We start from the raw sequence: 24,724 nt of genomic DNA, 5'->3' as shown, positions 1-24,724 counted from the left end.
ATTTACATGTCTGTTCAGAGGCAGGCCCCACTGAGTTAAATGGGACTTATTCCCAGTTTAGCATTGAATAGGACTGTAGCCTTTGGACCTTGTTCTTATGCATTCAACTTCAGCTGTTCAAGTGAAAGTAAGGGGCAGCTGAGGATTAAGCAGCTTTTAAAATCTTTGCTAATATTTCCATTTGAAATTGTGCAAATACCTTCAGTGCCATCTGGCTCAGCCTGCTCCTCACGCTGCTTCTGCTTGAACTTCATGTTCCCGTAGTGCATGACAGCTCCTGTCAGCTTGTAAATGGCTGTCTTTTCTTCAGGATTGAAGCCCAAGATGTCAATGGCACTCTGAAAATTGAATAAAAATTTTTGAGTGACTATCCTTCATCTTATCTCACACCTATGGCAAAAAACCTTGAGCTATTCATATTACTTACATCTGTAGCCATCAGCTCTTCTTGATCATCTATGCTAGGAACAGTGATTTCCCCTTGACTCACAAAGTGGAAGTCATAAGGGTTGGTGGTAATGAGAAGCATCTCTGAAATGTGGAAAACCAAGTATGGTCATTTCCCCCCCTCATTCAATATGCAAATAATCCATGACATTTTTTAACAAAAGTTAAGCCTGCTACTCAGGAAAAAGCTCTTACCAATCAATTCTGGCCTCTTGTTGGACATAATCTGATAAAAGATGTGGTAGCTCCTTTCAGCTTTCAGCTGGAAAGTAACCCTGGACTTCTCTAGCAGATCTGGAAAAAAAGAAGAAACAAAAAGAACCAAGAAACTAGTGGGAAAGAAAGAGGGAGAAAAGGAAGGAAGGAAGGAAGGAAGGAAGGAAGGAAGGAAGGAAGGAAGGAAGGACAGTCCCTTACATGTCTCAATGTCAGCAGAAGCCAGTTTGCCTGTGGCACCAAAATGAATTCTGATGAATTTACCCTTTAAAAAGAGGAAATTATATGCAATTAAAAATAATAGGAGACCAGTTTGGCATACATTTTCATGGACACTTCAGAGATACTATCTGAGAAAGCATTATACTTAACAAAAATGAATAAAAAATACTGTGTTAAATACTTACGAAACGTGAGGAGTTGTCATTCCTCACAGTTTTGGCATTTCCAAAGGCTTCCAGCAAGGGATTGGCACTGATGATTTGATCTTCAAGAGTGCCCTGCAATGAAAATATCAAATTATCAAAATCAGTCAAACAGAAGTTGTACAAAATGCCATCTCATCCTTGTTCAGAAAAAGCATACCTTTATTTTGCTTTGTGCAACTGGTTCCTCTTTTTTCTTGTCAGAAGTTGCTGCGATGGTTGCAAAGTACTGAATGACACGTTTTGTGTTCACAGTCTTTCCAGCACCAGATTCTCCACTGTTGACAAAAGCATAGAAGTGTGTAAAATTAAAGAGGACTAGCCAATAATGACACATATTTTCCACAGTGAATTAACTAACTAGAAGATAAAATAAATGAGAGATTGAAAATCTCTATATAGAAAAGATTGGCTGGCATCCTAAACTGTAAGCTGAACTTTCAATCTCATAACTGCTGGGGATCCGCAGTTATGGCTGTGGGCAACTGAAACTTACAATTTCATCCTTGCAGTGCCTCAGTTAAAGATCTTTTGAGACATTATAGATTGGGAAACTAAAAATGATGTCTACAGCCCTCTCCTGATTTTGGGGTGGCTAGAAACAAGCAGACAGGACCCTGAGGGATATCTCCATCTGAATGTTGTTCCCAAAGTGTCTTGTAGCCAAGAGAACACTTCAGACATAATTTCCCAGTGCTCTCATCAATAGTGCCTCAGAAACTCTTTGACTGGGGAACTGCCAAGTCCAAAAAGTATGTGTTGGGTAGCTGACATCATTACACATAACTATGATGACAGAGTTCCATCATTGTAGCTATGTCTGATGATGCAGAATCTTGACCATTGTCTATCAAAATGTATGCAAAATAGCAGGGTAACAGGAGCTATTTCATGGTGAAAAGCTATATGATACAACAAATCCAACACAGATCCCAATAAAGAAATTAACTTACGTGATCAGGATTGACTGATTCTCACGATCTGGAAAGACATGTAATTAAGGAGTCTTATTAGGATACTATGACTACACTTCTTTGTGAACTTACTTGTAACAGAGTCACATTGAATTCACTGGGATTTGGTTCTGAGTACATATGCTTAAGATTTTTTTATTATGACTTTGATGTAGACAGGATATAATAATTACCAAGTACTTAAGATAAAGCCAAGATTGTGTGTATGGTTTGTTACCATAGAAGTGCTAAACAATAGTACTGAATTTTATGAAACACGTACAATTCCGATACTTAGGAATCTTTTATTATTTATGTCAGTGTCTTTTTGAACACCTATATAGCCCTTAATGCCTGCAAAGGCTGCATGTTGACAATTCTTGATGAAAAATCAAAAGCAAGGGTAGGTTGAATTCCAGTGACCTGCATAGTTCTTTTTTTCCTCTTTACTATTTCCAAAACTGGAATAAATTATGCAAAACAAAAAATAACTTTGTTTAATTTGCATATTTTATAAAGTCTGCAGAGTTTAATGCAGAGATTGGATTGTTGAATCAGAATTTTTCACGTAAAATGACATACTATCTGATAAAATCTAGTGCGCGCGCGTACACACACACACACATATATATCCTACCCTATATCAAAAAATGTCAGGATGACATACAGGTAAAATCAATACTTACACATTAAAGGAATTTTGAATAAAAATAATTTAAATAGACTAAAAACATATTAAACAGATGAAGCAAGTTTAAAAGATTTTAAAAGTTTTAAAACCCTGCATAAAATTTGAAGTAAGTTAGTGAGACCCAAAATCTTTAATGAATAGCCATGCTTTTACTTTAAAGGAAACCAGCATTGGTGCCAATCAGGCTTCCAAGGGAATGACATTCCCTTGTTGGAGTATCATACCAGAGAAGACCCTTTCCCATTTCCTCAAACAGTGTATTGACCTTAATCATGGGACACAGAGGAGCCCCCAGCCCAGCAGACCTCCATCTTTAGGCAGTCTCCCAAGACATTCAGAGCTTTAGATGTAAGTGAATTCAGACATCTATCATTATCTGAACTGAGCTAAGTTTTAAACGGAACATGTATAAGAAATGGAAAAATGGGGAAATCACCAAAGAGGAATTCAAACAAATAGCAAGCACATGTAGGGGTAAAGTCAGAAAAGCTAAAGCGCAGAATTAACTTAGACTTGCTAGAGAGGTTAAGAACAATAAAAAGGGCTTTTTTGGATATGTCCACAGCAAAAGAAAGAAGAAGGAAATGGTAGGGCCACTGCATGGAGAAGATGGCAAAATGCTAACAGAAGACAGAGAAAAGGCAGAATTACTCAACACCTTCTTTGCCTCAGTCTTCTCAGAAAAGGCAAAGGGTGCTCAACCTGAGGATAATGGAGCAGAGGACAGAATAGGGGAATTTCAGTACAGAATAAGGAGATAGTAGAGGAATATCTTGTTAATCTAAATGAATATAAATCTCCAGGACCAGATGAACTACATCCAAGGGTATTAAAAGAACTGGCAGGAGTAATATCGGAGCCATTGGCAATGATCTTTGAGAACTCCTGGAAAACAGGAGAAGTGCCAGCAGACTGGAGGAGGGCAAATGTTGTCCCCATCTTCAAAAAGGGGAAAAAAGAGGATCCAAACAATTATCGTCCAGTTAGTCTGACATCAATACCAGGAAAGATTCTAGAGCAGATCATTAAAAAGAGAGTCTGTGAACATCTAGAAGGCAATGCCATAATCACAAAAAGTCAACATGGGTTTCAGAGAAAGAAGTCATGCCAGACAAATCTAATCTCGTTCTTTGATAAAATTACTAGCTTGGTAGATGAAGGGAATGCTGTGGATATCGTATATCTTGATTTCAGTAAGGCTTTTTGACAAAGTTTCCCATGACATTCTTGTTAACAAGCTTATAAAATGTGGGATAGACAAGGTAACTGTTACATGGATTTGTAATTGGTTGACTGACCGAACGCAAAGGGTGCTGAACAATGGCTCCTTTTCATCCTGGAGAGAAGTGACCAGTGGGGTCCCACAGGGTTCTGTCCTGGGCCCAGTGCTATTCAACATCTTTATCAATGACTTGGATGACAGAATTGGAAGCCTTCTTATCAAATTTTCAGATGACACCAAATTAGGAGGAGTAACTAACACTCCAGAGGACAGGATCAACATTCAAGATGACCTGAATAAACTAGAAAGTTGGGCCACAGCTAACAAAACGAAGTTCAACAGGGAGAAATGCACTTAGGGCGGAAAAATAAAATGCACAGATATAGGATGGGAGACACATTGCTGAACGACACTATGTGTGAAAGGGATCTGGGAGTCCAAGTAGACCACAAGCTGAACATGAGTGAACAGTGTGATGCGGCAGCTAAAAAGGCCAATGCAATTTTAGGCTGCATCAGTAAGGGTATCGTATCTAGATCAAGGGAAGTAATAGTGCCACTCTATTCTGCTTTGGTCAGGCCCCACCTGGAATATTGTGTCCAGTTCTGGGTGCCACAATTCAAAAAGGATGTTGAAAAACTGGAACGTGTCCAAAAGAGGGCAAGTAAAATGGTGAAAGGTCTAGAAACCATGTCCTATGAGGAACGACTTAAGGAGCTGGGGATGTTTAGCCTGGAGAAGAGAAAGTTAAGAGGTGATATGATAGCCCTGTTTAAATACTTGAAGGGATGCCATACTGAGGAGGGAGCTGACTTGTTTTCACTTGCTCCAGAGACTAGGACCCGGAGCAATGGATGCAAGCTCCAGGAAAAGAGATTCCACCTGAACATTAGGAAGAACTTCCTGACAGTAAGGGCTGTCCGACAGTGGAACAAACTCCCTCGGAGTATAGTGGAGTCTCCTTCCTTGGAGGTCTTTAAACAGAGGCTAGATGGCCATCTGTCGGAGATGATTTGATTTGGATTCCTGCATGGCAGGGGGTTGGACTGGATGGCCCTTGCGGTCTCTTCCAACTCTATGATTCTATGATTCTATGAACAGTTGAGCCACTGCAGCTTCTGAGTCATTTTCAAACACACATAGAGCTCATTACAGTGGTCTAATCAGGTGGTTACCAGTACATGAACTAAAGGCTGTAGTTGTTGTACTGGTCAAAGTGCCAAACACTCTGAACCAGAGAGTCCAGCCTTCAGTAAGAAAAATGGATCCAGGAGTACTCCCAAGCACTTGCTCCTTCAGGGAGACTACAGCCCCATCTAGGACAGGCTGGATCCACAGAACATCCATCTTATCACAGTCTACTTTATTGGCCCTCATCCAGCCCATTATAGAGTCCAGTACCTGCAGAGTCCCTGCAAATTCCAATGACAAGGAGAGATAGAAACTCTAAATGACCTCACCCAGCAGCTTCATACAGATATTGAATTGCATGGGGGATAAGTTGGAACCTTGAAGTACCTCACAGCTTAATAGCCATGGAGCTGAAATGAAATCCCCTGATACTGCTCTGGAACCTGTCCCATAGATAGTGGAACTACTGTAAGACAGTGTCTCCTATTTCCATCCCACTGTGTGTATTTGTTCTGTCTCTCTCTATTACACACACACACACATTTTATAAAATACATATTTTCCGTTAAACAGTACAGGACACTCCACAACCAATTTAAAGTACAAAGTGAACCGTAGCTCTCGAATTGAAGAGCCAATTCATCTTTCTTTTCTTTTTGCCAGAAAAATAGCACACCAGGGGCATCTGGGAGTGTCAAGGATGACCAAAAAAGAAAAAGAAGAAAAGGTCTTGGAGTAACAGCATACTGTCCCAGCCCTGTATTCTGCCCATTCCTGTAGTAAATGCAGAATGGGGACAGCAAACAAGACTCATCATGTGAACATTATGTGTTGTAACAGATTGTGAATGAAAAGTAATATTTTCACTGTAATAAAGGACAGACAAAGCAATCTTGAACCTCAGAACTAGTTTACTGGAGCAGGCGAGGATTATTTGAATGTGTTTCTCCAGTATCGAGACCCACATTATGCCGAGAGAAGCTCCACAGTGACAGACATGAAGCTACAACCAGAAGGCTTCCTGCCATTACTAGAATATAGAAGGCCCTGAAGGTGAGGAGGAGGAGGTGAACTTTGATCCAGTTGGTCCAAAGTCCCTGTGAGAACCCCAGGATCACACTGGTCACCTATGCTATGTGTGAGCTGGTATAGGCAGTTTCATAACTTACTAGAAGGAGGAAAGTACATTGGCAGAGAAACAACTAGGGAAGAAAAGTGGGGAAACCCTTCTTCTCTGAAGGGTGGAGCCAGCATGGCTCACGATGCAGGAAGAGGTCATACTGAGTGCGCCTTACATTCTGGAATTTAGCAGCCACTTTCATATCCTATATTAAGTCTGCAAAAGCATTTTGATGCTATTTTACTGGTATGGAGAAAAGGAAGGTGAACTGGCAAATTTTAGCAACTATTAGATAAAGCAACATGTTTCTTCGTGTACCTTAGGAAAATTAGTACTGCTTGTGTGAATTAAAAAATGTAATGTGTGAATAGATGCTGAGCCATAAGGACTGGACTGAATTTTATTTTTTGTAAGCAAAATCTATGTGTATAATACCTTTTATCAATGGTGAGCATGTGGCCACCATTCTTTTTTAACTGCCTCTAATGTGACTTTTGCAAGGAAAAAAAGATAAATTTATACATGGATGTGCTAACTGTAAATAACTCTCTCATGGATTTTACCTCAAGTATCAATTTAAAAGCACACAAATGGAAAAAAAAATGCTCAATATTAATTGGCATTGACAAATGGAAGCAATTACAAGTAGTCTTGTTTTGTTTTGTTTTTTCCCTTCACAGCTGACTCCCCATATTTTGGTGAAAAGTAGAGTCAGCTTCAACCTATGAGCAAGAATTAAGCTGCAAGTGAATTGGCAAGGTTAGGAAATTTCTTATTTATTTTGAGACTGCTCTCTAATGCTGATCTAATTACTTGCTATCTAGTCTGGGTTTCACATTTCCTACGCAGGTTTTTGAAGCTTCTCCTAGGATTATGTTAATGCTCTCAAATCCAACCTTTTACTCACCAGTTAACATGAACTGATACGCATTGTCAGAGATGGAGAAGATGTGGGGAGGAGCCTCTTGACGCTTCTTGCCCCTGTATGCATTTACCACCTCTGGGTTGTACACTGGCAGCCATTTGTAGGGATTGACAGTGACACAGAAGAGCCCAGAGTAGGTCTGTAAGAAGAAAAGAGGTACTTAATTTATTCTGTCAACAAAGTTGAAGCACAGCAAGGATTTATAGGATCAAAGCACTGTCACTTTTTGATTAGTAAAGATGGTAAAGCCTTCCCAGGCATTGCATAATTGTCGCTTACTATTTGATGTTCTTTTGGTGCCTGTTTATCAAACCATTTCCTGTATTGCTATGTATTGTATATGCATGATCCTACTTGAGAGTATGTATTTTCCCTGGAAAATGATTAACCATCCATTATGAAGCCAAGCCCTCCCTCCAGTCCATCTGCCTTGGTCCAGGCCTCGGAGGTAGAGAGGAACTGCTGGACCTCTTACCCTTTCCCTCCACCACTCCCTTCTCCTTCTGTGTCATGTCTTTTCAGATTGTAAGCCCGAGGGCAGGGATCCGTCTAACTAAAAAGATTGCATGTACAGCGCTGTGTAAATTTACAGCGCTTCATAAATAAAGGTTAATAATAATAATAATAATGGTAATGTTACCAGCCACCACCCTCAGGCTAACCTGTTCTATCGGATCATAGCTGCAACTATATTACTGACAGAAGTCAGGGCTGTAGATGGGAGGAATGGATTTTCCAAGTAACAGCATACTGGTTTAAGCTATCTCTGTGGTAATGCAAAGTATTTTGGGGTGGTTTGGTTTTGGATAGGTAATTAATACCTATTAGATTAAGAAAATACCCAATCTAAGGAGCTTATCACTCACCTTTTTAAAGCAATTCAAGCCTCCTGGGCTGGAGCCAGGACGTGGGATGAAGGTGGGGATTATTGCTCACTAAATCGCTGCCAAACCACCGGCTGCCATCAGCCTGGGTCCAAGCCGGGTCCCAGCCACACTCCACCAGCACTTTCTAGAAGATGGAAAGGTTCCGACTTCTAAAAAATGCTGGCAGAGCACCACTGGGATCCGGTTTGAACCCAGTCTGATGGTGGCTGGCAGTTTGGTGGCAATTTAGTGAGTGATAGTCCCCGCCTTCATCCCACATCCTGGCTCCAGCCCAGGAGGCTTGAACTGGTTTAAAAAGATGAGTGATAAAAGTGGAAACAGGAACTCCTAGAACTGTCTTCTTGATAAGTATAAATGCAATTGCTGGCAGTTTAGACTGGGTACATACATATAGGGCAGTGGTTCCCAAATTTTGATCCAGATGTTTTGGACTTCAGCTCCCAGAATTCCTGACTGTTGACCAAGGTGGCATCTGGGAATTGATGTCTAAACAACTTGAAGGTTGTTTTGAAAACCATTGCTATAGAAGAACCTTATTTCATAAGTAGTTTACCAGTACATTACTGTCTAATTCCTATTGCTGATTCACTCAGTATCATAAAGTGTTTTTAATCACAAAATACAGGATGTTGATATTTTAAAACTTAGTTCTATAAAAGGGAAGACAAATGTTAATTCAGAATATATTTACATAGATCATCCAGGCTGCATAACGCTCTTTGAGGTTATACAGGACAGCAGGTTCATGGAGATGGGTCATCATGGCCATGTCCTCAATTTTGTCATATTTGGGAGGGTTCATGGAGAAGATTTGGTCTTCTTTAACTGTTACAGACTAGAAAATAAAGAACAGAGCCAGTTATATCTTCTTAGAAAGTAGAGAGGTAATAATAATAATAATAATAATAATAATAATAATAATAATAATGTATTTATTGTATTTTACTCACTTCTCCTTTTTCAGTCTTGACTGTGACCTTCCCTCCTTCCCTGCTCTGGACAGAGCCTTTGACATAGGACTCCTTAGGATCCACTACAAAAACTGAGTTCTTGGCATCAAAGGGCTTGTTTTGGGCTTCAATTCTCTCTTTTTCTGGTTTTCGGAGAAAAGGAGCAGCTGGCCCAAAGATAGCCATCTCAGCGTCGGACGACATGGCTGCAATTTATAGTGTGCAACTCAGCCAATAAAAATCTGAATCAAAAAGAATGAATCATTTTGTGAAAATGTGGAAATACTTCCTATGGTATTTAAGTGAGTACTTTTTTGAAAGCTTGCAGTTTCATCTGGAACTAAATTATTGTTTTGCATGTAAAAGCTCACATAGCTTGCACAGGCACATTCTGAATTCTAGATACTAGATTAGTTCATTTCCATGGGATTTGTTTCATATTCCATGATACTGGATAATATAAACTGCTAATGCCCAAAGAGCCATCAGGGCTAAACCATCATTTTAATTTGGGGGATGGGCTAATTTTTAATTTCTTGCAAGCTGTGCTGAGAATTACTGTTGCAACTGAAGAGCAGAATATGAATTGTCTTCATAAATAAATAAAATAAACTTACACTGACAGATTTAAATGGGGAAATATTTTCTGTGCTCAGTAAAGGAAAGGAGTTGAAACTAGGCCATTCTGCTTAAAGAGTCAGGCAAATTATCCTTCTGATCATAGTAGTTAGAAAATAATATTTGATTAATTTTATTAAAGATATAATAAATGTCTTACTTGTAAATATTTCAGTTTTATTTTTATCTATATTTGAAATTAATCAGATAATTTATTTTTATTATTATTTATTTTAATTTAATTATCATTTTAGTTTAAAGTAATGCTTGATACGATGTTGGCTATGGGTCTGTCCCATAAAGCATCTTTGTGGATTTGACCCATCCGTTTCTGCTGCTTCAGACATTCTGTTAAGAAGGGCTGGGCTAGAAAGGGTATCAGTATCATCAGAAGAGCTATCTTAATTCCTTTCTCCTGCTAGTACAAATTCTGATATAGCCTCACAGAGTCCATGAATGTCAGGATGAAGCAATATGCTGATCGACTGATTGAAATTTCATGCCACTTGTGGGAATCAGTTCACAAACAGTAAAACAAAATTAGCTAAAATCATGACAATAAAGTTAAAACACAATTGAAAGATCTCCATTTTAAAATCACAAATTGAACAGCATAAAATCATCGAAAAACGCACAACATTCTAGATACTAGATTAGTTCATTTCCATGGGAAACTAGAGTATTCATCCACCCCCATAAAAATGCTCATGGAAGCCATTAAAGCCTCACTTGAAAGCCTGATGGTGAAAAGTGGGCAAAGAGGGGGCCAGGCTAGCCTCCCATGGTAGGGAATTCCACTGTGGGAGCAGTCACTGAGCAGGCTCTCTCCTGTGTCCTCATCAAATGGATGTGTGAGGGTAACAGGAGTGAAAGAAAGCCTTCCTCTGATGTTCATATAGGGAGATAAGAGTCTTTCATGTGGAGCTTTATAGGCTATGATCTGTAGTTTGAATTATGCTAGAAAATGAACCACTAGTCACTAGAGTTGTTTCAACAAGGGAGTTATATGCTTTGAAGCTAATCAGATAACACTATTTCAATTTAAGGTTATAATCAATATGATGTTGGTTGTAAGTCTGTTCTGTAGGTTTTTGAACAGTTTCCAATGGTAGCTCTGTGTATTGTGTGTTACAAAAATCCAAACCGAATATAATCAAGGTATGTATTACCATAGCCAGATCTGAGTTCTCAAGGAAGGGGTGCAGCTGGAGCGCTAGACTTAACTGTACAAATGTGCTCCAGGACACACTGAAATCTGGACATCCAAGGTTTTGGATTATGTCCAGGAGTACATCCAAGTTGCAAACTTGAGATTTAACGGGAGTGTAATCCCATACAGCACAGGCTGAATCCCTGTTGCCTGAGCTGCCTACTGAGCTGCATGCAGATGCCTCTCTAGTGTGCATCTGGCTATCCCCAGGGATTTAGAAAATCAGGATCTTACCTTGGGTGTTATCAGATGAATAATAAAGCAGGGTCAAGCTGGCCAATACTGCAAAATAAAAATGACAGATCCTTTACCAGAGCAATAAATGACAGAGTAGAAATGGATGAAGGTAGATTTTAAATCCTTAGTGACATAAGCAGTCCCTGCTCAGAAGTACACAAGGCAGCAGGAATGCACTGGGGTGAGAACTATTAAGATCCAATTCCTTTGAAACACAAGCTCCTCACACGCTTACCTTTAGGCTGTTGGTGCAAGGACATAAGAGGCTGGACATGAGGCTACTTATATAGGGAGTGATTTGCATACACAGCATCCGCCCCTTCTTCCTTAGGTCAAAACCCTTTTGGCAATCTTAACTCCTAGCAGGATTCCCATTCATATTTGACGTGAATAGATATAATTAGACAGATCAGCTCCATGAATCAATCTATTTATAGCTTGACAAGAGGAGGGGACAGTGGGCGACAGCCTATATATTGTGCCTGGAGAAGAGAGATTAAACAAGAATTCCTGTTGTTTATAAAACAAGAGGCTGGATTAAAAAATTGAAGAAGCGGGATAAACGTTTTCCTGCTCTTGTAAGAGAAATCTTGAGGACCAAGAAAGCTAATTAAAAGAGCACACCAGAGCTGGATTGAAATATCTTAGGGACAGGGCTAGCACAGATCAACCACCTTGAGAAATGAGGAAGGAGGGGGCTGTAAGGAACCTACATCTTTTAGGTGTAACAGTTTGTGGAGCTCTAGCAGTGAGAAAACAAAGGAGTTATGAAAGGTATGGATAAGAGAAGTACTGGGTTAAGCGAGTCTAGAGCAGTTAACATAGTGACAGATTGTTCAATCACTACTCCACTGTTAAGATCATTGGGTATAAACACTGTGTGAAAGCATGTGGAAATGGTGAAAGAAATGCCAGAAAAAGCATGTCAGGGAGCATGTGCTGACTGCTGAATGAGTACAAAAAATCCCTTACATTGTTAGGATTACGGAAGAGACAAATATATGTATTTTATGCTATTATGGGAGTGCATGTCAGTGTTCAAGGAAAATATATATCATTATTGTGATAGAATGAATGGTTTTATTGGGGAAAGGAGAAACCAAGTAGGCTGGTGAGTGTGGAGTAGAGCTAATATTTGTAACTGTTTGAAATCTCCTTAACTACCAATTTGAAACAATTTCAAAGTTTCAAATCTTGAATATTCTATTGAATATTACATTGAATTTTACACTGCATGTGCATTTCAAATTAATGTTGACACTGGACTTGCTAGTATCTGCCACTTAGGCAGCAGCACAAGACTAACTCATAAGCTCCAGCTGTTTAACAATATGAAATGATACCATGGCATGCCATCTGTCAAGTGTTGTCAGATGCTAATACTATTACATGGCAACCACCACATACAGATTTTAAATGTTAGCTTGTCCGGTTGAAATCATTATCATTATCATCGTCATCATCATCAACATCATCATCATCATCTATCAAATACAGTGAATCTGCAAATCTATGGTCTCTGGAATAGCATAGAGGCCATACAATTTTTTCTCCATCTCCTCTACCCTGAAGCAGACTGGTTGGGAGGAGCAGAATATTGCAAACCTTGTCCATGAAGCTGCAGAAAAGACCACAGGCAATGTTTTTCTGGCATCAGAACTCGTAATGTTAAAGAATAGCAGAGAAGATTTTTGTTGGGTGTATCAGGAGAGATTGTGTTACCTGTGAGATCCAGAGACCTTCCATGCCACCAAAATGCTCTCACAGTTCTATCTGAATGCTGCAGCTTGCATAATTCATTTCCCATCAATTGAAAGCAATAATGTGAGAAGGAATTTCTTTTAAAAAGTGGTCCAAACCAGTTAAATAAAAAGGAAAAAAATCTTACCTTCTGTCCTGTTGGCTCAACCACACAGGTCATTGGAAAATGTGGTTCCTCCTTTCCCTTCCCTGTAAAGATGCAGTCCTTGTGTGGAGCCTATTGAAATCAGTGGGTCTCTAAGTTAAAAAAGGTAGAACCAGGCAAGATATGCCATTGCACACCAACTATCAAACATTACATCCTACATCTCATTTCTCAAATGATTTCAGATGAAGGTAGCCTTGCATACAAGTTATTAAGGGCTATCACATATTAAGCAGCATTATATGTCAACTTTCAAATATTGTAAAATATCAAATACAGCGGACAGGGTTCTACAAACTGTGCAGCAAAAAAATTATTTCTACCAACCAGTGAGTGTAAAAATGCTTTAAAATACATGCAAATATTCAATTATATTTCTTACAAACAGATATATTTCTGGCAGCTAGCAAGTAAATAGTAAAGATACTGAAACTGATTAAACTTGCATCTGAAGAAGTAGGTTCAAGTCTATGAAAGCTCATGCTACCAGCTTTTTTCTTCCAATTAGTCTCAAAGATGCTACAGTATGCCCTCTGCATACTGGTTTTTCAGACTAACACAACTATGTCTTTGAATAATGAAACTGAAAAGAATGTACTTTGTGACATCAATCAGATTAGCATAACAAACAACATAGTAAAATGTACAGAATCTAGATCAAGGCAAAGCAGTCTTTTCATCATAGAATAGAATCATATAATCATAGAGTTGGAAGAGACCGCAAGGGCCATCCAGTCCAACCCCCTGCCATGCAGGAAATCCTAATCAAAGCATCCCCGACAGATGGCCATCCAGCCTCTGCTTGAAGACTTCCAAGGAAGGAGACTCCACTACACTCTGAGGGAGTTTGTTCCACTGTCGAACAGCCCTTACTGTCAGGAAGTTCCTCCTAATGTTGAGGTGGAATCTCTTTTCCTGTAGCTTGCATCCGCAGCTGTCATGCTAGCCTTATTATGGAACAGATTGAGGGAACAATTCTGGACACCAGAGACCATGTTCCACACTTCAGAAGCATCATATAGCTGCTGAGGCCTCTTCCCTGGCTTTGGGAATGGTACGGATTGTGATCAATCATACTGGAAGTAACTCACTGGCTGTGCAAGACACTATCAAGCATAGCACCCCCTGCCAAGAGCACACAAAAGGTCTGAGAATTCTTGTCTTTCTTCTCCTAAAGTGATGCCTTTTCAGTCAAGTAGCTGCTTATACATTGCCAAAAGAGAGAGAGAGAGAGACAGATAAGACCCTGATTTGCATTAAAAAGGATGTGCACAGATACATGCATAGAAATAATTACTCAAATTTAAATCTAAATAAAGCATCTCTCAATATATTTTCATCTTCAGTACTGAATGTACAAAATGAAATGAAATTCTCAAACATCTGCACTAGCCAAATGCAATCAGTATATAGCTTTTACTGGTGGCTTCCATGTAAGCATGGTAATGAATATACTTTGGAGTTTGGCCATACTGTAAAGGAATTATTCAACACTACCCTCCAAGTTGGTTCAGCACCTTAGAGAGTTCTCATAAAAACCAGAGATATACCATCCTAGTGACATGGGTCTAATCTGCACTGCAGAAATCATGCAGTTTGACATTGCTTTAACTGCCATGGCTCAGTGCTATGGAGTCTTGAGATTTGTAGTTTGTTGTGGCAAACTAACAAAAGAAGGCAAAATATCTCACAAAGCTACAAATCCCAGGATTCCATAGCATTGAGCCATGGCAGTTAAAGCAGTATCAAACGGCATTGTTTCTGCAGATTAGACTTTAGGTGCAGCTAGCTGCCACTGCATGAGCCTGAAACACAAGAAGAGGGACCTGAGGAATTTTTTGCAGTGCCCCCAGATGGGGGTCTTTTAAATTAAAATAAAACAATGGGGTTAGGGGTGGCCCTCCAAAGTGAGTGGAAGTTTGTGGAAATTGTCCAGCCCTGAAACAGAAGATGCCTTTAAATAGAGGACGATTCTGTTGATGAACTTTTCAGACAGAGGACTGTCATCTCTAAAGTAAATCAGAAGGCCATCATACTCTTTTGGCGCAATAAGTCTAAATGTGAGTGTGAGTGATGAGGCCTTAGCGAAACTTTAGGAGGTTAAATTTCATGCTTGGCACAAACTTAACTTGCAGAAGTGCTTGGCATTCTGAGGATTTAAGAGTTGAGGATCAGAAATTCAGCTGTGCGAGTTAGTATTTCATCCGTGATCTTCTCAATATATCTGTTTGAAACCAACAACAGAGAGATATTCTGGTAATTTGGTAATGAGGTTTGTGTTGCCCAGTACACTGCAATGTATCAATGTGTTGTTGTTGTTGTTGTTGTTGTTGTTGTTGTGTGCCTTCAAGTAATTTCCTACTTGTGGTGACCCTAAGGTAACCCTATCATGGGGTTTTCTTGGCAAGATTTGTTCAGAAGAGGTTTCCCATTGCCTTCCCTTGAGGCTGAGAGGATGTGACTTGCCCAAGGGCACCCAGTGGATTTCCATTGCTGAGCTGGGAATCGAACCCTGGTCTCTAGAATCATAGTCCAATCCTCAAATCACTATGCCATGCTGGTTCTCAATGTATGTTCCATCTATTTCCCCTAGGAAAAATAATCATTGTTCATTAGTGTATACTTATTACCCAACATGAAGGCTGAGCTGAACAAAACAAAGCTACAGAGAAATCTCTCCTGGTGGCAGTCCTAAACATATTTCAGCCATTCTGTAAACTCCAGATTTTAAATTTTACCTGCAACAGAACAAGCCTTCATTTGGATGAGAATCAAACCCTTTCATTGCTGCAGCTAAACACTCAGAAGCAAATAGAAATTACTTGTTAGGAATTTCCTTGCCTCTCACCCAAAAGAGTTAACTGTTATCTGAAAAGCTTGAAATAATTGGCCTACAACTTCTCACCCTATATGTGTTAGGATGCTATTATATTGTCTTCATACTTTAAAGAATAGTAGAGATGCATTGAAACTGAGATACAGTGTAGGGATGTAAATGTTTCCTTATTTAATTCTTGCATGGATTCTTGCACCACTTTCCTCCATGCTGGGTAAGACTAGAAGAAGTTTTATGCATTTTCAATTATTGTTTTCCATTTTGTGACTAATCTGAGGGAAAACTGTTTATGCAAAAATTATTTTTTCACAAAAAATCCAACAGGGAATACACTGTATTCTGTCAAAAATGGTCTTTTGCACAATTTCTTCCCACAAAAAGGCATGAAATGTGAATAGTTTGTGGCAGTTGACCATTTGCTCAATGGATCACATTTACAAGTAACCTTTACATCCCAATGGATCACATTTACAAGTAACCTTTACATCCCAAAGATGGCACTTAGCTAAAGCTACCCATTGGTATATATGTTGCATGCTGGGCAAACTCTCCCACTGCAAGCACAAACGGCTAGGTCAACTCAAGGCTTTCAAACCATATTCTGATTAGTGTAAAGTCTTAATGTGGTGGGAGCTGCTACTCTTTGTTCCTCCAGCAAGCCAGAGACAGTGCCCTGGAACAAGATACTGGGAGACAGGAAGCTGATCTTGGGAGAAACAAGTGCTAGCTCCTGCCATGTTCAGGCATCATAGGACCTTATCACACACAGGGCAAATGTGGTCAAAATGTCATCCAAATGTTGCAGAAGTGTCAGGGTCTGATCATGCCTGGGGCTTCTAAAGTGTAATTGAGTCTCCCCACTATGGAACTGTCATGGAATCATTCCCAGGGAAACCATTCTGTTATTCAGAAAATGGCTCCGCCTGGTTTCCCCGCAAACGATTCCATGATGATTCCATAGTGAGAAGTCTCAATTACACTTTAGATGCACCACGGATGATCACATCCCTGGTGCTTCCGCAATGTTTGGATGACATTTTGACCACATTTTGCCCTGTATGTGATAAGGTCCATAGTAAACAAACAGTATACTTTCTCACAATGTCTGAACTATTTTTGAAACTGTTGTATATACACATATATAAGTCTAGAAATTCTAGTTAAGAAATTGACCCAAAAAACCTGAGTCGACTTATCCACAGGTCAGTGAAAGTACTGTACTTTAACTCTTAGGCACTGGACCGACGGGTGCTATAGGGCGCCCTGTACAGATGGGCACTGTCATTTTGATGCGACAGACGCTTAGCGTCCACATGTTGCAGTGACATAATGATGTCGCGAGTGCGCCATTATGGTGCCACAAACAGAACCTGCTTTTTGCGGGTTCTTTTTGCTGCGTGAGGAAGCCACGCAATTTGTTTGCTGCAGCTTCCTCGTGCAGCAAAACATGGCATGGGCAGACCACCCTTTTTGGGTGGTCTGTACCCCACCTTATTTTTCAAAAAGGAACCATCCCCTCGTGTAATCTGTCCTGGGAGCAATGATCCCCCTCTACTCTCTCATCCAACCAGCCTTTAGTTTGATCACAAACAGTTATGCCTGATGGAATTTTGTAAGTTCTTTGGCATTGTTTCTCTTTGCTGTATCCCCTAGAACCTTTGTTACATGCCCCTAAATTTTACCCTCAACTTATCCATGGGTCATATCAGAATCCATAATTTTGGCTCCAAAACCTGCCCTTGACTTATACACACAATCAACCTGACTCAAAGAATATAAATGGTACTTTTTGAGACTAACTGAAAGAAAAATGGCAGCTGCCAACTTATTTCTTTCAGTTAGTCTCAAATGTGCTACAAGACCTCTCTGCATACTGATTCTGCAGACTAACACTGTTATATCTTTGAATTATATATACAGTGGTCCCTTGTTATCCGCTGTGGTTTGGTTCCAGGATCCCCCCCACTCCCGTAGACAACAAAATCCGTGGATGCTCATATCCCATTAAAAACAATTGGATAGCAAACTGGTGTCCCTTATATAAAATGGAAAATCAAGGTTTGCTATTTGGAATTTTTCCTTTTTTTGAATATTTTCAAGCCATGGATGCTTGAATGTGGATAAAAAATCCATGGATGTTGATAAAAAATCCATGGATAATGAGGGCCGACTGTATACAGTATATATACTTATATATGAAAAAAATACAAATCAGGCTTCCCCTTTCCAGTCACAATCATCATTCCTCCATTATATTAATATACTGTATGTGCCAAGTTACTGCTGCTTGATGAAGATGTTCTGCTGGAGAAGCAATGAAGGACAAGTTGTTTCTGATTTTCTGAAGCCATTTGGAAAACACTGTCAACAAAACTTACAGAATCAAGATAAATGCAACATATATCTCAGAGATATATTTCTCTTCCATTTCAGGTACCTTCAGAAGGACTGTCATTCTTTAACCAAAGAATTCTAATTCTCTCTGCTGTTGTTTGAAAAGCAACACAAAAAACCTACAATGAACTTGATTTATCTTAATTAACTCTGACAGACTTTGAAAGTCTTTTTGCAGCCAGGGACAATAAATGAAAGTGTCTCTGCCAGGGAAGAAGTAGTAACGTTGTGGGGGGGAAGTGTTGGTAACATCCTGTTGTGTATTGCTGTAACGGTATCTGTAAAATTAAGAAATCATGGAGATTGTGTAATAATGGCACAGATTTATTTGAAAATATTGATGCAACCCATTTCACTTGGTGCCCTTGAAATCAGATGTCTCCTCAGAAAAACACGTTCACTTCTGGCAGCCAAATTCATAGATGATAAAAAATTTACCAAGCTTGTTTAATATTTTTAAACTGAAATGCTGAAGTGTGGTAAATCACATCACCAGGTTGCCTTCAGTAAATTTCAGGGGCTAATATATGATTTTCACATTTCATGGTCAAACTCCACCTCTGCTTGTGCTCAGTATCCTCTATTTTTCTTCTGTGAAAAGGATGCTGGAGTAAAAAAATGTTGAGTTCAAAGTAGTAGTTTTGTAACTCAGTACTCTTGTGGGTATGTTCCTGAGCAAGTTACTTTTATTTTACCCACCCCAATTTGCCTTCTAGAAAACTGAAACTTGTTGACTAGCTACTCTGGCAGTCATTTTGTGAATGAGCAAGCCTCCAGTACATGGTGTCCATCATCATAGGGTGCCCTGGTGGTGCAGTGGTTAAGTGCCCATATTGCAGCATAAGGGAGTGAGTTTGATCCAGTGGGCTCCAAGGTTGCCTCAGCCTTCCATCCTTTTGTAGGTCAGTAAAATCAGCACCCAGCTTGTCAGGGGAAATTAGCTTACAGCCTGCAAGCTCGCCCTTCTTATAGTTTCCCAAACTGATAGCTTGCTCAAGGAATTAAGCAGAGGAAGAAAAGGAGGAAGAGGAGGATTGATTCTAAGTGTCCCATTGATGCACTGAATTTTGATAAATAGGCTTCCTCAGTACAACAAATATATTCTCTTCTTTAGAAAAGTTTTGTTAGGTGTTACACAAATGTAAGCAGTTCCGATGAGAATACTTACATGTTCTGCACTTGAACGTTAAATATATCATTGGCTTTCATATCTGAGAAATAAGTTCTCAGGGCTGATCAATAGCTTTATTGGGATTTGTGGTTGGCTACACATTTCAAGATAAATGTTATCAAGGCCATTATCCTTTCAATGGTTATCTTTGAATGAGTTTTGGCCTTTTACTCAACTAACCTGACGTAACACTTTTTGGAAGTAAAGCTTTAATTTAATTAATTTACATAGTTTAATTAATTAATTAATTTACATAGTTGAACTGGAAGTGTCTTTAGTTATAGCTCAAAACCACCAGATATTCTTTTATTAATGGCATGTAATTGCCTTCAGAATCAACTCAAGTTGTATGCCTTAGTTTTAGCAAATGGAGGTGATGCTAATTCTGTATCTATTTCTTGTTAAAAGTAATTATTCACATTCCTGTTCATTTTTCCCTGAGCAGTCTTAAATATGCATAGTTAGATGGCTTCCTGAATAATAATGTATTTTAGAGATTATTCCAACTAGAATAATAAACTTGCTTGAACCTTCAGAGCTTCCCCATCTTCCTGTTAACCAACAGATAATCAAAATGAGATGAAATATTCAAAAATTAAAGGACAACACTGCAGATCCATTGGCTGGAGGGTGTCTGCAGAGGCCCCTGATATGTCCCCAGAATCATGAGGTGTTTGGAGGAGTACAGTGGGGCAGCTCTGAAGTGGAGAGACTCACCACAGGAACCCTCAGTTCTCAGTCTCCCTGCAATATATCCCAAAGCAGAGAACAGTAACTCAAATATTTTGGAGCAATGGTTTAGGCAGACAAAGAAATAGTGTGCCTCTATCTGTACCAGTTTAAGCAGATATGTAAAGAAATGTGATTTGTGGTGTAGAAAAGAATTAAGTAAGTCATCACTCTGAATTACTTATGTGGTTTAGAAGCAAATGTAAGTTACTTATTATCTCTACAAACAAGAGCTGTTATTTTGATACTTAGGCGCTCTGCCACCGCCTCCATTTCTGCCTCCGGAAAGCTTCAGCTTCCAAACGGTGAGGCTTCCCGGCGGGTTCTTTTTGCGTCGTACTTGCGATGCCGAGTGTGCAAATGGCGCACTCGTGATGTTGCAAGCGCAAGGGGACATGCGGACGCTATGCGGCTGTCGCATCAAAATGGCGGTGCCCATGTGTTTAGGGCGCTGCCATTTTGACGCCCCCATCACGTGCTAGGGGTGAGGCCGGAAAGGACGCTGCGTCCTCAGCCAACCCCTAGTACGTAATGGGGGTGGCGCAAAGGCCCATCTAGATCGGGCCTTAGTAGTCTATTTTGCTTCTGTAACAAAACTTCAGCCATATTTCTTTTGAAGCACATTTTTTCTTTCTCAGAATGGTGTTAGGAATTTCATATTTAAGGGACAGAATTAATGTTGTACATGCAATTCTTTTTTTAATAAAGTTAGTAATAATAGAGTCTAGTAAAACAGAAATAACACTTTGTTTGCTCAGGAATCTATAGTCTTTATTATCTAGAAACTGAGGGAGGGGAAAAGAATACAGAGGAAGTGACAAAGAACTTCACATTTTGTGCTCTTCTTCTGTCACTTTGGATCTTTTAGAGGACTTTATTCTTCACTTACAACAACCTTCTTATGAACTTCTCGGGTCTTCACCCTGAGTTTGTTAACCTGTGACTCGGCAATGTCAGCCCGCTCTTCAGCTTCTTCCAGCTCATGCTGAATCTTGCGGAACTTGGAAAGATTCACATTGGATTGTTCCTCCTAAAAACGGAGAGGAAAAACCCAAAATCTGTATGCTGGCAAATTGACATTTAAATAGTATACATTATTTCTGAAGGGGCAGATAGACAAAATTATCCCCTTTGCAGTTTCTTTTAAGAGAAACTGTACCCACAAATGCTGCACTATTATCTATGAGAGACCATCCTGAGTATCTTCTGCAAATTCACAGGAAAACTAAGAGATGGTTCCCATTCAGACTTCTTGCCTTACTTGGTTATGTGACCAAGCACTAATAGTTGAATACCCCACTTATGTAATGCCCTTCAAGAGCCTCGAGGAAAATTATAGTCTGGCTTCACCATTTCTCTTCCATTCCCTCTCCTGAAATCTCAAAAATGAAATGTGTAAGTTTTTGAGTTATCTTTGTGCTTTGTCACTTCCTTGACAAATGATCTATGTTCTTGTAAATGCCAGTTGAAGAAAGATATTTCATTTTCATATTTGAATTGCTGAATAGATGTTAGCATACATGAAATGTAGGGACAAATTATAAAACATTTGCTTTTATCCCTCCTTGATACAACTTTCTGTTTCCTTTGCTCCCTTAAATGGAATTCAAACAAATCTTTAAAAATTCAGTCTCTGGATTTATGTACTCTTCAAGTTTCTTAATAAACAGGTATTGGAAATTACAAACAATCCTGTATTTCAGCAAGGAGAGAATCCATGAGGGTGTTCCTTCATACAACCCATTATAAACACCCAAAGTCAGGCCTGTTACAGACAGCCAAAATAAAGCTGCTTCGAGTCACAGTGGAGGTATGGTGTTTCAATGATGCATGCGTCCTAAGAGTCCAGAAGCCACACCAAAGCCACACTCCAGTTCTTAGGGCTGGAGCGTGGCTTTGGTGCAACGTCTGGACTCTTAGGACGCATGCATCATTGAAACACCATCCCTCCACTGTGACTCAAAGCAGCTTTATTTTGGCTGTCTGTAACAGGCCAATGTCTCTTTCCAACCTGGACCCTACCAGCACAGGCCAGAATACCCCAGGGACAACCTGAAGTATTCTAACCCCAGAGATGCCCCAAGGTCCCTCCATTAAATAGCACTCCTGTTGTGATAGAGGTGGCTGTTCGCATGTGCACCCACCACCACCATGGGCAGGTCACTAGATCTGAAGTCAAAATAAGGTGCCCAGTGCTAATCACAAGACTGGGTGCCTTGTTCTGACCTCACAGCAAGTGGCCCACCATGGCAGTGGCTGCGGCCTGTGGCTGCGGCTTGTGGCACACATTAAAAACAGCTGCCTAGTATTACAATTGAGGGCTCCAGGTCTATTTCAATTCACTATAAGGAGGGAGGATACCCTGGGCTTAATACTGAATGGGCTGGATGTCATCCAGACGGTTCTCACCAGAACTGGGTTTGGGCCATGCATTGTCTGGATGCCCTGCCAAGACAGCAGGGACAAGACATTTTATTTGGCCTATGCTGACAAGGCCATAGATGGTAGATAACAGTCAAGGTGATTCCCAGCCGGTCTTCCTCAAAAGATAGATAGGGAGTGCATTTTTGTCAAAAATAAATATAATTGTGTCCAATTTGCTCAGTCCACTTGTTATATTAATTACAGAGTAGGTAACATTTCTTTTTTTAAAAAAAAACTGCAGTTAGAATCTACATTTCAACAAAAGACAACTGTTCCAAAAAGTGGAAGGTCAAATCCAATAAAAAATTAAATCGGTCTTTAATGCCTTTTAAAAATATGTATGGCATGTGATTGGTTTTGGTTCATGGTCAGATTGTTTTTAAAACAGCTGCTACAAATGGAAACCGCACAGATTTTAGCAACTGATCCATTACAGACATTTCTTTCACCTTGAGTAAGAGGTACACACATAGCATTTCATGAAAAAAATATACTAGTTTATACAAGAAGTGGTGATTCCCTCATCAGTTCATATTCTTTAGTATCATTCTGTTAAATATATACAGCACTGCAAGGATAAAGAATGTTTCAGAATGGCTAACATGGTACAATGGGCCCTTGGGATCTGTTGGGATTTGGTTCCAGATTTACTACCAGGACTCCCCATAGATACCAACATCCATGGATGCTTAAGTCCCATTATATACAATGGCATAGTAAAATGTTATCCCTTAAGAGATCAAGGTTTCCTTTTTCGATTTAAAAAATATATAAATTTTCAAGATGGATGCTATATTCATGGATATGGAGGGCAAATTGTACTCTTTTGCACTGTAATCTGACCCAAAGGTTTCAAAGCCAGACATGGATATGTTCATACTACACTTATGGTCCAGAAAAGGAGAACTTGCCTAAGAAGCAGTTTTCCTATTCTTTGGGATTCTGCATACAGACTTACTTGCTGAGCTATAAATCACATGTACAGATTAGATTCAGGTACATATCTAAATTGTGACATGTATGGTGTGGATATAACTGCAGTGTTCCATTTACAGTTCCCATTTATTTTGCATGTCTGCAACCACTATGTTTTGCACACACCTTATTTAATCAGGGCCAATGTTAGTATAATTCCTATTTAAATATATCAGTGGATTCTTAAGCTTTTAAAGAATTTCCATCAAGACAAATAAGCCCTACTGGACTTTGTTTCTGTGCTTTAAGCAACCCAGATACATTCTGTCATTTGTGAATTAATTTGTATTGTATGGATGGGTGCAAATTAAAGATTTACTCTCTGTAAATTCATCGTTCTTATTCTGTATCAATCTATCTGAGATTCATAATAATACTTACAGATTCCTCAGACTGTCTCTTGTACGCTTTCACTTTCAACTGAAGCTTGTCCACCAGATCCTGAAGCCTCAGAACATTCTTCCGGTCTTCCTCAGACTAAATAGATGAAAACAGAGAGCAGTACGAGTAAATTTTCTGGATAAAAATGCTTTTACACGTTCTTCCAGGAGCATTTAAATTCGACAAAATATATATAAAGATGTTCCATCCTCACCTGGTAGGTCAGTTCCTTTACTCTCCTCTCATATTTACGAACACCCTTGATAGCATCAGCACTGCGCTTCTGCTCATTTTCCACTTCAGCTTCCAATTCACGTACCTGAGGAAATAGAAAGGAACAATTAGCACTTCTGTTGCAACCTGCATAACACATATAAGAACTTGGGTACAGCAGATGACTCACTCTATGCTCCAGTTTCTGCAGCTGCTTCTTGCCACCCTTCATTGCCAGTTGTTCTGCCTCATCAAGGCGGTGCTGTAGGTCCTTCACAGTCTGGTCCAGATTCTTCTTCATCCTCTCCAGATGCGCACTGGTGTCTTGCTCCTTCTTAAGTTCCTCAGCCATCATGGCTGCCTATTAATAGAAAAAAACATCCCAATTCAGGAAGCCACACATGCCAGCTGCAAACAGGATTATAATTTCACAGGAAACTTTGCCCAGCTCACATCAGTTATGGCTTTCTTGGCTTTCTCTTCTGCATTGCGTGCTTCCTGAATAGTCTCTTCCACTTCACTCTGTATTTGGGAAATGTCTGTTTCCAGTTTCTTCTTGGTGTTGATCAAGCTGGTGTTCTATTTGGGGAAAATGTCATGGATTTTGTTAGCTAAAGGAGAATGTTCCTGGACACAATTGCAACTACTTAGATGTGAATGTTT

General features: G+C 39.6%; 1 protein-coding gene across 1 annotated transcript in view; it reads right to left on the bottom strand.

The window, feature by feature from the left end:
- The window catches only part of LOC149322104 (uncharacterized), a 107,869-nt gene that overhangs the window by 20,011 nt on the left and 63,134 nt on the right, over positions 1-24,724 (bottom strand). The window contains exons 74-88 of the mRNA XM_089523362.1: positions 24,515-24,640; positions 24,252-24,422; positions 24,063-24,167; positions 23,849-23,944; positions 20,945-21,098; positions 8,968-9,173; positions 8,709-8,852; positions 7,113-7,269; positions 2,042-2,069; positions 1,249-1,366; positions 1,071-1,163; positions 865-928; positions 643-741; positions 428-531; positions 200-338 (exon numbers count right to left, since the gene is read on the bottom strand). Of these exons, the coding sequence (XP_089379488.1) occupies positions 200-338; positions 428-531; positions 643-741; positions 865-928; positions 1,071-1,163; positions 1,249-1,366; positions 2,042-2,069; positions 7,113-7,269; positions 8,709-8,852; positions 8,968-9,173; positions 20,945-21,098; positions 23,849-23,944; positions 24,063-24,167; positions 24,252-24,422; positions 24,515-24,640 (1,804 nt within the window). The remainder of the gene's footprint in view (positions 1-199; positions 339-427; positions 532-642; positions 742-864; positions 929-1,070; positions 1,164-1,248; positions 1,367-2,041; positions 2,070-7,112; positions 7,270-8,708; positions 8,853-8,967; positions 9,174-20,944; positions 21,099-23,848; positions 23,945-24,062; positions 24,168-24,251; positions 24,423-24,514; positions 24,641-24,724) is intronic.

This window comes from Sceloporus occidentalis, unplaced genomic scaffold (assembly GCF_023333645.1).
Source record: "Sceloporus occidentalis isolate IW3139 unplaced genomic scaffold, rSceOcc1.0.p SCAF_1, whole genome shotgun sequence".
NCBI classification, from domain to species: Eukaryota; Metazoa; Chordata; class Lepidosauria; order Squamata; family Phrynosomatidae; genus Sceloporus; species Sceloporus occidentalis.
This window is presented reverse-complemented; position numbering and strand designations above follow the sequence as displayed.